Source organism: Staurois parvus, unplaced genomic scaffold (assembly GCF_062004578.1).
Source record: "Staurois parvus isolate SC_StPar_1 unplaced genomic scaffold, SC_StPar_1.0 ptg002193l, whole genome shotgun sequence".
Classification (NCBI taxonomy): Eukaryota; Metazoa; Chordata; class Amphibia; order Anura; family Ranidae; genus Staurois; species Staurois parvus.
In genome coordinates, this window is record NW_028319989.1 from 302,110 (window position 1) to 315,495 (window position 13,386).

Here is a 13,386-nt window from a genome sequence, read left to right on the forward strand (position 1 = left end):
TGCATGATTTTGGGGGGAAGAAAAGCTGACAGTAGATAGGGAGAATTCCTTGACAGGGCCGTTTGATTTGCAGTTGTCTTCCTTTTGACCTTCTTCAAATGGATTTTGCATTCCCAACCGAGTCTACTGGAATGCTTGCAGCAAATAAAAGCCCACCAACACTGGCTTTTCATTTCTTTTTGTTTTTTGTTTTTTTTTCATCTGACAGGTGCGTTCTTTGTTTCATGCCCCTTCGTCATCTTCATCTGCAGATGTTTCAGGCGGCAGTTATGCTGATTATATTTTCAAATCGGAGCCCAAGGGTCCAGAACGAAAGAATGTAGATGTCAAGCAGATTTCTAGTCTGGAGCACAAATCCTTGGTACAGAATTTGAGTTCACAACAGAAGATGCAGGAGGGGTCTTCCAGTCTACAACAATATCCTAAAACCATGAATACAGACTTGGGTTCAAGAGAGAAGCCTCTAAGTGGGAATGAAGGTTTGGGGACAGAACAGAGGATTGAAAATGGGAAGGGGGACCTTGTGAAGGTAGCGAGTTCTACTGGAGGACCATCAGCCATCGCAGCGGTAAAGTCAGTTGGTGGGAAGAGCTGTATTGTGGTCAGCACACGACAGGTAAGAGAAAACAAGCTTCATGTGTGAACATCTCTGGAGGAACAGTTGCCTGTGTTAAACCAATTTCATACTGGTGCATTTTTGCCATGCTAGAAGGCACCTTTCCAGCACAACAAAAGTGGATCAAAATGATATCCCCTTAAATCCTATGTGACTTTTCACATTGCTGTGCTGCATTCTAAAAAGTCCTACATGCTGCATCTATGGTGTTCTTTTGAAAAGTGCAGCAAAAACACACCTTCCATTGTTGGTCAATGGAAACACACCAAAAATGCACCAAAAAACACATAGAAGCTGCGTTTTTTTAATGCGTTTTGGGATCAGATTACACTTTTTGGTTTAAGATGCTAGTTACAGAGCTGACACCCACCAGCGTCCTTAACAACCAGTAAATATGAACACACGTGTCCCCCGCCCCCATACCTCCTTGGTCTGTTCAATGATTGGTTCAGCCACCCACCTCTCCTCCCCTCAAATTCTGCCTGAGCTGTTCTTGGATTTCTAGGCCAGTTTCTCTTCCAAGGTTTGGTCCGCCCCCTTCACCTCCACACACATTCACAGTGGTTCACAGTTCCCTGCTTTCCTACCCAGTTCTGGAAACCCCCCCCCCCGCAGTGTCGTCTGCAAGATGGTGGGCTCTGTTTGCACTGCCAGCCGGACGACTCAAACAGAGAGGAGCTTGGTGCTCACCATGTAGGTACAGGGGAGTACTGTATATGTAGCTATCTGCTTGTTGTTAAGGACGCTGGCAGGTTCTGGCTCCTTAACAACCACCCGCCGGCATCCTTAACAACCAATGAATAGCCAGTTATTAAGTTATTAACAACCGGCTATTCACCCCATATGCGCTGCTTCAATGCGTTTAATCACGCTATGTGTTTTTTTACAAACGCATAGTGCATTTTAGAAGCAGTGTGAAAGCTACTAAACTACTTGCAGTTTTCAGGTGCAAAATGTTTTTGTAACTTTGGGATAGAGTAGTGAAGAGTTAAAACCCCTGCCAGACTGTGTTCCATGTGGTAGATTTGCCTTCACTTCCTGTCTTGGAAACACAACACTAAGAGACAGATGCCACTGGAAGATTTTCCTCAATTTCTGTTTTGGTGACCAATAAATAGTGCCTACCGAATTCAGTACTTGCTGCATGTGTGCCTATTGTGTGCCAGTTGCTCAGAAAGTGATGTATGAAGGGCTTATCTGCCTGCTTGTTTGTGGTCAGTTATTCTGTTTTTAATTCTGAGATTCACATCGCATCACGGACTTTTGGCTAAGATCAATTGTAGTATCTGTTCTTATCAGTGTCCAGCAGGGGTGCTCTACCATCATTCTTGCCTTTTGGTGAGGATGGCTAGCTGTATAGTCCTCCTGCTGGTATGATGGGGGCTCTGAAGGCTAGTATCAGCTGAAACCGAGGCACCCACAGGCTGTTGGGACCCGGGAGAAATTCCCCCCGGAAAACCAGAGGGGCCCAGTTCCTCCTGATCTGAATGGATCTACCTCATCTGGCCAGGGGCCGGGGGTGGCAGAAAATCCATGCAGCTGTGCCCCCTGGGAGTGGTCGCCCCAGGGGTGCTGTTAGTAACATATGGGGATGGGATCCCACGTGTGAAAAGTGCACATTGTCACACTTTATCTGCACTGCGCCTTTTAGGGCTCGGCCTTTTGGCCAAGTCCAGGGCAATTTTTTTGCTACATGCCTCAGGGCCTAGCCAGTGCAGAAATGCAGGGTCACATATTTATTTATTTTTCTCCACGTGTCTGTCATCTTTCACCTATGTGTGTGTTTTTTTTTCTCACTGGATGGAGGGTGTGGGTTCTCGGGTCCTGAAGTCTAGCGGGAGAATGTGTGGTCCTTAAGTTCCTTCCTCCCCCGATCCTTGGGGGGGTCTCTCTTTGGGATAGCCCCTCGACCAAGTATATGGTGGTCCGCACCGGCTAGCCACAGGGAAAGGGGTCTGCCAGGCCTTTTGGCTAGGCGGACCAAGTTGGAAACCCTTTGTCCCTGTCAGGAGCCTTGCATCCCTAGGGATCATGGTAGAGGTCCTACCCCTTTAGGGTGGACAAAGCACTGTTTTGTGTTTGTGTTTTGCACTTGCACGTTTCTTGTTTACTTACGGGTTTTTCATTTTTTCGCACTTCCGTGGACTTAGACAAAAAAAAAATAGCATTTTTTGAAGAAGGTCAGCAGAAGAAGCCTCCACATTTCCTTCTCTTTAACAAATAAGGTAATGTCGTGCTTAGTTCTTTAAGTTCACAGCAGTACTTTAAGTGCTGCGCACCAGCTCATTGGTTACGTTGATTGCCTTCCAGCACTGGGGTCCTGGGTCCACCAGAGCACTCTACATGGAATTTGTATGTTCTTCCCATATTTGCATTTGCCGCATCTTCTCCAGTTTCCACCTAAAATCCCAAAACATGGATGTTAAATTAAGTGTCTTCCTGCCAGTAAGATTTGTACTGTTGTAAAAGAGTTGAAGTGACCTCTGTGCATGCAGAGAGTGACCTCCCGCACCCAGGGAATTGCACATGCTGTGTAGAGCCTGCCATATTCGTGAATAGCTGTAAACGGTTGTGTTGTTATAAATGCCGTTGCTTACCTGTGCTTACTCGTCTGATGTATTTTCCAAATGTGAAACCTGTGTAAGCCCCGTGTGCATGAACCCTTAATGAGTTATAAAATGTTTTCTGCATCTCTAGATTTCTCTTTCCTACAGAGGGGGAATCCGCTTCTTAAGCATGTCCGGAATATCCCATGGGAGTTTGGAGACATTGTACCAGACTATGTGTTGGGGGAGACTTGCTGTGCTCTGTTCCTTAGGTGAGTCACTGTTTCTATGTTCTATCATTGATACACTGCCAAAGTTTGAGCCATGAATCACATCCAAGTGGTTACATGCGATCGGGGCCTCTGACTATCCCTGGATGCAGACAGTGTGCGTCCAGAGATGGCGGTTCTGGACGCAGCTAATTGTCTGACTATATATAACCCTCAATATACAGCGCTTATGCAAATTACCGGTAATTAAAGTGCAATAAACTTTTCTACGGGTGCAATTGCTATTATACTGTATAAACTTATGATTCCTTAAATATATAAAGTTCCTCTTATATGTCCTTCAAATTTATACATCTGTCCATAAAGTGCAACAGCTCTTTCACAAAAAAGTGCAATGGTATATAACTTTTCTTCTGTGTAAATAAAGTGCTTCATGCAATTCGACCACTTCAAATCTTTGCTGTTTGTGCTCCACCCCACCTCCATGTGCCACCACTACTACTGAGAACTCACCAGACAGCCATGACCTTCTGTCAGGGAAAAAGACGAGGAAGCCCTGGCAAAAGCGCCAATGCCCAATATGGCCACGCTAATGCACGCAAAAATGTGCGAATAGGCGCACGACACATTATCGCGCATCCGTGTGCGCGAACGCGCACCTGCACGCGCAGGGTGTGATAATTGCTGAGACTCAGTGGCTTTTATAAGGACTGCATCTCCTCACAAGAAATTGCTGGATTATCGTCAGCCTCCTGTTCCCGTGTTCATTCTCCTGCTTGATTACCTGTTACCGACCCAGTTTGACCTTGACCTGCTTTGGCTCTTCTCCTGGCTCCCTACTTCTGCTTGTTCCACAAATCTGCTCCTGTCTACTACTGATTGATTACCAGTGTATGACCCCGGCTTGACCCTGACCTTGCACAGTTACATAGTTAGTCTGGCTGAAAAAAGACAAAAATCCATCCAGTTCAACCATAGAAAAAAAAAAAATTATGTGTTTGACCCCGGCTCTGGCTTCTGACCCCCTCCTGCACCTGGTCCACCCACAGGCTTCGGGCAGCACCAAACATCCATACCACTGGCAACCCGTGCTTCTTTGGGCACTGCACCTTCTGTTAAAACCTTCATGGGTGCATTGCACTCAGCCATAAGGGGAGCCCTCTTCACCTCAGCCTCCGGTCAGGTACGTGACACCTTCTCACTTAAGAGTTGGTATACATGCTCTTGTTGTATGTATAGAGACCCCACTCCAGTTGGTAACTCCGCCATGCTCCTCACTTATAGCTTCGCCAAAGGTATCACGTACGTAGGAGGGAAAAAGAGACTCCAATAGTGTAAAATACCCTTTATTAAAAACTTACATAACATACATTAAAACCATTGGTTTCCTGCTCACATTTAATAGTGCATTTTGCCCTGCACATAGGTTTAAACGCTCAATCTCATACCCAGCCCGCTCTTGCTCTGATCGCTCAGGTCGCTCCACAGTGCAAGCGTGTCTCACCACTTCCAGGTCACTGGACCGTCATTTCCTGTAGCTCCGCCCTTTAATTGTTTATTGCGCTTTATTTAATTTGCTTAATTATGTAAGCGCTGTATATATATTGTGGGTGAGATTTGGTTTCACACACAACTGTGTACATTACAGCAGCTATTTAGTATAGAGGGAGCTAATAGAGCGCAGGTGTTTTTGTTTATATGGTAATTGTCTGACTGTATGTCACTATAGCTTATGATGATGTACTTCTTACGAACAAAAATGTTGGGGAATTTGCATTTGATCGACACTGCAGCCAATCAGCTGCTATGTTGATCAGTTTATTCTGACAGAGGAGGATCCCCTGCTGGGAAAATTCCAGGGGTGAGGATTCCTTCATCCACCGTGACTGTGTGGTTGGGGGAACCCATTTGTTTTTGTGTTTTTTCAGTTCTTTTGATCAGTCTACTCTCTGGAAAAAAAAAACAATCCATCTATGACCAGCTTTACAAGTAACTTAAATAGAGCTATAAATGCCCTGTGTGACAGTGTTGATTTGCCCAAAGCTGTCACATAAACCACTAATCTTGAAAGTAACTTTTTTTTATTCTGCTCGGCCAACACTCCTGTACAGAGAATAGAGGAGGAACAATTTTTTCCTTTTACAAAACTATTTATTTTAAATTTACGACAAGTACAGTAATAAGCTTAAACTAAACTCCCAGAATCACTCAGCTCCTTATTCATAGTTACATAGTTAGGTTGATAAAAGACACTAGTCCATTTATATCACCAATAAAATATAAAAAAAACATATACACAGTTCTATACCCACAGATGATCCAGAGGAAGGCAAAAAACCCAATAAAACATGATCAAGTTCACTCCAGTGGGGGAAAAACATTTCTGCCTGATCCCCCATGAGGCATCCAGGTATTCCCTGAATCAACTGCCCCTGGTGTTAATACCCATAAAAATTAATATCCAGTTATATTTTGTGCATTTAGGAATGCATCCAGCTCTTTTGTAAAGCAATCTACTGAGCTGGCCAGAACCAACTCTTGAGGGAGTCTATTCCACATTTTCATCACACTTAGGGTAGGTTTACACTAATGCGGTGTGGGAATTCCAATCCCACTGCCCTTGCAATCTGCTGCGATTGTCAGTACATAGTTAACGACACCCCAAACTCAGATCGAAAATGCAGTGCATTGCCTATACTGGATCGCATGTTGCAAAACGGTGCAGCTCCAAAAATGGGGCGATGAGGTGCGGTTTGAGCCCATTCAAAATGAATGGACTCAAGTCACACCACACTGAATCGCATATGAATTGCACAGGTATGTGGTGCGGTTCCTGTGTGATTTACGTGTGGTGTCCAGTGTGAACCGATCCTTAGTGTGAAGAAGCCTTTCCGTATGTGAAGGTTAAATCACTTTTCCTCCAGACGTAAAGAGTGCCTCCTTGTCCTCTGTTGTGACCTCAGGATGAATAGCTCTACACCGAGTTCACTATATGAACCACTGATGTATTTATACATGTTGATCATATCCCCCCTTAATCTCCTCTTCTCAAGAGAGAATAAATTCAGTTCCTCTAATCTTTCCTCATAGCTGAGCTCCTCCATGCCTCTTATCAGTTTGGTTGCCCTTCTTTGCATGTTCTCCAGTTCTCCAATATCCTTTTTGTGAATTGGTGCCCAAAACTGCACTGCATATTCCAGATGAGGTGTTACTAATGACCAGCAGAGCATCGTTTCTAGTTGGGGGCCTCTCTGAAGTGTACCATAAAATTGTCTTGTAATAGGTTTATCCCGTTTACAGCAGTGCCATTCCAGTTGAATCCCTCACCAGCTGTTGTCATCTTCTCCCCAGCTATTTTCTGAGTGCCAGGCTTTTGGCCTCTTGATTGGCTGGTCAGGGAATGAAGTCATCTCGCACATGTGCATGAGAATCTGCCATTCCGGCACAGCTGCCAGGGATGCACACTGAGCTGAGCATTTGCAGCTCAGTGTTTGTTCAAAACAAAACTGCAAGCAGGTGACAGGGCTTTAACCGCACGGGTGCACAAAATCACATTATATATATATATATATATGTGTGTGTGTGTGATTTTTATTGGCGCCCAGTGATTACCAACAATCACCGACGGAGATTTTGTTTACAAACAGTCTTCCTCCCTGTCAGCTTGGGCACACTGCTCGGGATGGCTGTGCACAGGCATCCCGATCAGTGTGCTTACAGTGAATCACACCCCCCCACCCCCTAGTAAAACACTCCCAGTACATAGTTAACACTTTGATCGCCCCTCCAATTAACCCCTTTCTACTCAGTGCCATTAGTACAGTGTAAGTGCTGTATTTTAGCACTGATCACTGTATTGTTGTCACTGGGGTTGTCAGTGACACCAAGTTAGTTCCGCCCCAGTGTCAGAATGTCCGCAGCAGTCCTGCTAAAAGTTGCCGTTATTACTCGTAGGAAAAAAAAAAATTCCAGTATATATACCGCCATTTGTAAATGCTATAACTTTCATGTAAACCAATTAATTTACACGTATTGGGATTTTTTTTCAGCAAAAACATGTCACAGAATACATTTTGGCCTAAATATATGATGAAATTATATTTTTTTAATTTCTTTACTGGACATTTTTAATAGCAAAAAGTCCAAAATATTGTTTTTTTTCTCAAAATTGTCAGTCTTTTTTTTTTGCTTATGTTGCTTTGCGCAACAAATAAAAAACGCACAGGCAATCAAATACCATCGAAAGAAACCTCAATTTGTGGGAAAAAAAGAACGTAAATTTCATTTGGGTGCTGCGTTGCATGACCACGCAATTGTCAGTTAAAGTAACGCAGCGCTGTAACTCAATAAATGGCCTGGTAAGGGGTAAATCCTCAGGAGGGCAAGTGGTTAAACAGGTAGAAAACAATGCACAAATGTTATATACTTCAAGAGAACAAAAATTTGCTGCTTTGAATGGCCGTGGAGTAGAGTTGGGCAGTAACATGTACATGTGATGGTTTCCAAAGTCAGGGACTAGACATGGGTTTGTATAAACTTGTGTTTTCTGTAGCTGGAGCTATGGATCAGTGGAAGACCCGTGGGGTTTGACTAATCAATACAATGAATTTGGTAGTGTCTCTCAGCCAGGATAGTGGTCGGTGTGTATTTTATTGAGCGTTAAGACTAGAGGTGGGGAGGGTAGTATAGGTAAGCGGAAAGGTCAGGGGTATGGGAGTTGTGAAAGGGAGGATGAAAGTATGGAGGAGCAGGTTTGTGGGTTTGGGGGGGGCAATATGCTAACACTCCCAGTTGGCTCTTTCCACAAACAGTTGTCTGGCATGGTTGAAATCCACCTAAAGAAATGGCCAGGTTAGGCACTTGTCACCTTATTTTATTGGGGGATAGAGTTGGGCATTTCAATTTTACCTTCAGCTGTAAGCTGGCAGTAAGCCGATTGCAAGGAAAAGGAAATAAGGATTGTCAGAAATGCCATCTAAAACCTGTGTGTTACCATAGCTTAAAGACAGACAGACATTTTTTTCATTTTTTGGCTGTTTTAGAAAAATCCAGACTGTGGATTGACATGGTAATTTTAAAGTGTTACTAAACCTAGGACCCTGCATTCACAATACCTGGTCTCCCACAGTACAAAGAACATGGAAATTCAATTATTATAGTAAATATAAACTGCTAAATAACTTTTCTCATTAGCAGTTACAGCAGTCTTGTCAGTGTCCAGCAGAGCACTGGTTAAAGCCTGTAGGAGGAGTTTTCATTCTCCTCTGATGAAGCTGCAGAACCCCTGACCCTCTGTCTAGACAGTGTTGGTTGGCCCTGTGCTGATCACATGCGCTCTACCAGCAAACTGTGCATGTGTAGCTTGCCCCCAAGGCTCTGTTCTATCAGGAGATGGATTGGGGACAGTAGAAGAAGGGGAGGATTAGAGAAGACAGGATCAAACAGCCTTTTTACACAATGTGTAAGTTTAAGCCCTTAGGTTCCACAGTGAGTATAACAAGAATGGTTTACTGCATAGGCATACTGATTTTACTGTTGTGGGTTTAGTAACACTGAAGTGTATGTAAACGCCAACAGTGAATGTCTCCTGTTTGCTCCCTTTTATTCTGTTAATCAGCACCGCCCATAGCAGCTTTGTGAACTACAGAACACCTCCCTCCTATGTTAAAGAGAGGGTAAGGTATCTGTAGTTCTATCCTAGAATGACCACGCTGCTCCTCCGTAGATACAGTACGATGAACGAGTGTTGCCTCCCTTGAAAAGAAATGTGTTACTAAGGAAAAAAAGGAAACAAAGCCCGACAAATGAAAACAGGAGCAGCGACCACATCTGGAAAGCTGCAAATTATTTCATTTCTGTTCTTTGGTTTAGATGCACTTAAAAGGAGTCTTGCCTGACCAGAAATGTATGGGCTTCCAGTGTTGACATCACATTCAGAAAATGCCTTTTGGCTGACCTGGAATAAGTCTGCAGGATGTCTGACTCTACTCTGATGTTCTTCATTCGTTTACTTGTATTGAAGTCTGAGGATTAACATAACAGCCAGGCAGCTAGTATTGTCAGAAGTTTTTTTGACTTTTAAATGGATCTTTTTTGAACAGTCCTTTTGTGGTTTCAGTCTGAGATATCACAACCTGAACCCAGAGTACGTACACAGCCGGCTGAAGACGTTGGGCCAGGCCTACGCTCTGCGGGTCCTCCTGGTGCAAGTAGATGTGGTCAGTGCCCTGTATGCATATCAAATGTTTCTATTTGTGCTGATTTCTTAAAATAAATTTGATTTATCAACATTTATATTCTGTTTGCAGAAAGACCCCCATTTCGCACTGAAGGAACTAGCCAAAATCTGCATCCTTTCCGACCTCACCCTGATACTAAGCTGGAGGTGACTGCTTATTGATGCTGAATAAAAATGCTGTTTTCTTAACCATTTTTTTATGATTTATATTTACACTGATCAGCCCTAATATTTTGACCACCCACCTACCACCCAGTAGGTCCCCCTTTTGCCTCCAAAACAACCCTGACCCATCAAGGCATGAACCCCACTAGATTGCTGAAGGTATGCTGTGGTATCTGGCACCAAGCCACCAGTTGCAGATCCTTTAAGATCTGTAAGTTGAGAAGTGGGTGCTCCATGGATCAGACTTGTTTTTTCAGCACTTCCCACAGATGCTCAATTGGTTGAGATCTGGAGAATTTAGAGTTATCATCTCAAATACACCACCTTCCATTTCGCAGTGGTCCAGTTTTGATGCTTATGTGTCAGTTGTAGGTTCAGCATGGGCACCCTGACTAGTCTGCGGCTACGCAGCCCCATACACAACAAACTGCGATACATTGTGTGTTATGACACCTTTTGCATGGGAATTAACTTTTGCATGGGAATGAACTACAGCTGCTCTTATATTGGATCAGACTACACAGACCAGCCTTCGCTCCCCATGTGCATCAAAGAGCCTTGGCCACCCATGACCCTGTTGCCTATTCACTGGTTTTCCTTCCCTGGACCACTTTTGTTAGGTCCTGCCCACTGCAGACCGGGAACATCCCACAAGATCTGCAGGTTTAGAGATTGCTCTGGCCCAGTCGTCCAGCCATTTTTGGCCCTTGTCAAAGTCACTCAAATCCTTACACTTGCCCTTTTTTCTGCTTTCAACACATGAACTTAAGGGAAACATGTTCACTTTCTGCCTAATATACCCCACCCACTTTCAGATTCCATTGTTACAAGATAATTAATGTTATTCACTTTACTTATCAGCAGTCATAATGTTATGGATGATTGATGTATACCAATAAGCTGTTTTGTATATACCTCAAACAAACATTAAACACTTGGGCCTGATAAACTATCAGCAGCAGGGGCGGACTGACCATTCGGGCACTGCCTGAGGACCCGGTGTCAGTAGGGGACCCCATGAAATTTTTTTATAGGCTTTTTTGGGTGTGCTTTGAGTGTGGGCAAGGACACAGGGGCCCCATGATCCCCTATTACCCGGGGGGCCCCATGAGTTGTCAGTCCATCCCTGATTTGCAGTACAACATTAAAATATTGCAGCTTACAATATTTTTACCTGTGCAACAAACAATGATTTGCAATGTGTGTTATGTGGAATGCAGCATGTGTCTCAGAAATAGGAACATGCTGATTGGGGGGAAGGGGGGGGTGAGTTTGATTCCCTTTTAATGAACAGTCCACGTCTTGCAGGAATAGAGTAGGGCAAGCTCTGTCCTGCCTGGGGATCCCCTGGCTCCATAAATATTATTTTAGTATGGTTTTCCCTAAATATATTCATGTTTGTATACAGGACTGTGAAAGGGGCATGAATGTCTGCATTTTCATTTCTAAATTTTGACCAGGATTTTGTTTTGTAAGGGTCCACTGTTGTTTCTTTTGGAATGTTGAGGCTTTTTTACAATAACTTTAACACTGTGCCTATTTCTTGCAGTCCAGAGGAGGCGGGCCGCTACCTGGAGACCTACAAGTGTTATGAGCAAAAGCCAGCTGATGCCTTGAAGGAGAGGACTGAAAGTGATTTCATGTCCAAGGTGAGAATAAAATGGAGGCCAGATAGAAGTGGGCCTCATTTGTCAAAAAGTTGGTGAAAGGGTATACATCAGGCAGGAATTCCAGTTTCAGGTCTGCAATATTAGTACTGGTAGTGTTTTGGCATGGGATTGGGAGGGGGGAGGGTTTCATGTGTTTAAAACGAGCGTTAACCTAATCCTGTAACTTTTACCTTAACATTTACCTTGACTCTTGCACTGATACCTTACCCTCATCCTAACCATACACTGTAAAACGCAACACTTAAAATGAATCTGTTATTTTGTTTATTTAATGTTAATGCATAGTGACAGGTTCTCTTTATAGGCCACTCATACTTGCCTTCCCCGCACTCCCCAGCTGCCCTGTCCGCCTGCCAGAACCCTGAGTAAGCCGTTACAGAGTGAAGATGATCATCTTTGCGTTGCCACTTGACATTGTTCATGGCCAGGAAATTGGCTATACCTGCAAGTACTGATTATTTGCTCTGAATGGGCAACATGATACTTTCCCTTTTATCCTTGTAGATGAACTCCAGGCTTGCCTTCATAGTTTCCCTTTATCCTTGTAGATGAACTCCAGGCTAACCTTCATAGTTTCCCTTTATCCTTGTAGATGAACTCCAGGCTTGCCTTCATCGTTTCCCTTTATCCTTGTAGATGAACTACAGGCTTGCCTTCATCGTTTCCCTTTATCCTTGTAGATGAACTCCAGGCTTGCCTTCATCGTTTCCCTTTATCCTTGTAGACGAACTCCAGGCTTGCCTTCATCGTTTCCCTTTATCCTTGTAGACGAACTCCAGGCTTGCCTTCATCGTTTCCCTTTATCCTTGTAGATGAACTCCAGGCTTGCCTTCATCGTTTCCCTTTATCCTTGTAGATGAACTCCAGCCTTGCCTTCATCGTTTCCCTTTATCCTTGTAGATGAACTCCAGCCTTGCCTTCATCGTTTCCCTTTATCCTTGTAGATGAACTCCAGCCTTGCCTTCATCGTTTCCCTTTATCCTTGTAGATGAACTCCAGCCTTGCCTTCATTGTTTCCCTTTATCCTTGTAGATGAACTCCAGGCTAAATGAATAAGTAAATAAGGACAAAGGGAAACTATGATGACAAGCCTGGAGTTCATCTACAAGGATGTTGATGAACTCCAGGATTGCCTTCATTGTTTCCTTTTATCCTTGTAGATAAACTCCAGAATTACTTTTATCATTTCCTTTCATCCTTGTAGATGAACTCCAGAATTACCTTAATTGTTTCCTTTTATCCTTGTAGAACTCCAGAATTACTTTAACCGTTTCCCTTTATCCTTGTAGATGAACTCCAGGCTGGCCTTCATACTGTAGTTTCCTTTTATCCTTGTAGATGAACTCCAGTCTGGCCTTCATAGTTTCCCTTTATCCTTGTACATGAACTCCAGGTTAACCTTCATTGTTTCCCTTTATCCTTGTAGATGAACTTCAGGCTAACCTAATAGTTTCCCTTTATCCTTGTAGATGAACTCCAGGCTGGCCTTCATAGTTTCCCTTTATCCTTGTAGATGAACTTCAGGTTAACTTTCATTGTCTCCCTTTATCCTTGTAGATGAACTCCAGGCTAAACGAATAAATAAATAAGGACAAAGGGAAACTATGATGGCAAGCCTGGAGTTCATCTACAAGAATGTAGATGAACTCCAGGCTTGCCTTCATAGTTTCCCTTTATCCTTCTAGATGAACTACAGGCTTGCCTACATCATTTCCATTTATCCTTGTAGATGAACTCCTGGCTAAACTTTGTTTCCCTTTATCCTTGTAAATGAACTCCAGGCTAATCTTCATCATTTCCCTTTATCCTTGTAGATGAACTCCAGGCTAACCTTCATCGTTTCCCTTTATCCTTGTAGATGAACTCCAGGCTAACCTTCATTGTTTCCCTTTATCCTTGTAGATGAACTCCAGGCTAAACG

At 43.6% G+C, this 13,386-nt stretch overlaps 1 protein-coding gene across 1 annotated transcript in view; it reads left to right on the forward strand.

Moving 5' to 3' along the window:
- The window catches only part of ERCC1 (ERCC excision repair 1, endonuclease non-catalytic subunit), a 39,574-nt gene that overhangs the window by 9,415 nt on the left and 16,773 nt on the right, over positions 1-13,386 (forward strand). The window contains exons 4-8 of the mRNA XM_089665439.1: positions 209-616; positions 3,331-3,434; positions 9,511-9,610; positions 9,701-9,777; positions 11,345-11,444. Coding sequence (XP_089521565.1) covers positions 209-616; positions 3,331-3,434; positions 9,511-9,610; positions 9,701-9,777; positions 11,345-11,444 — 789 coding nt within the window. The remainder of the gene's footprint in view (positions 1-208; positions 617-3,330; positions 3,435-9,510; positions 9,611-9,700; positions 9,778-11,344; positions 11,445-13,386) is intronic.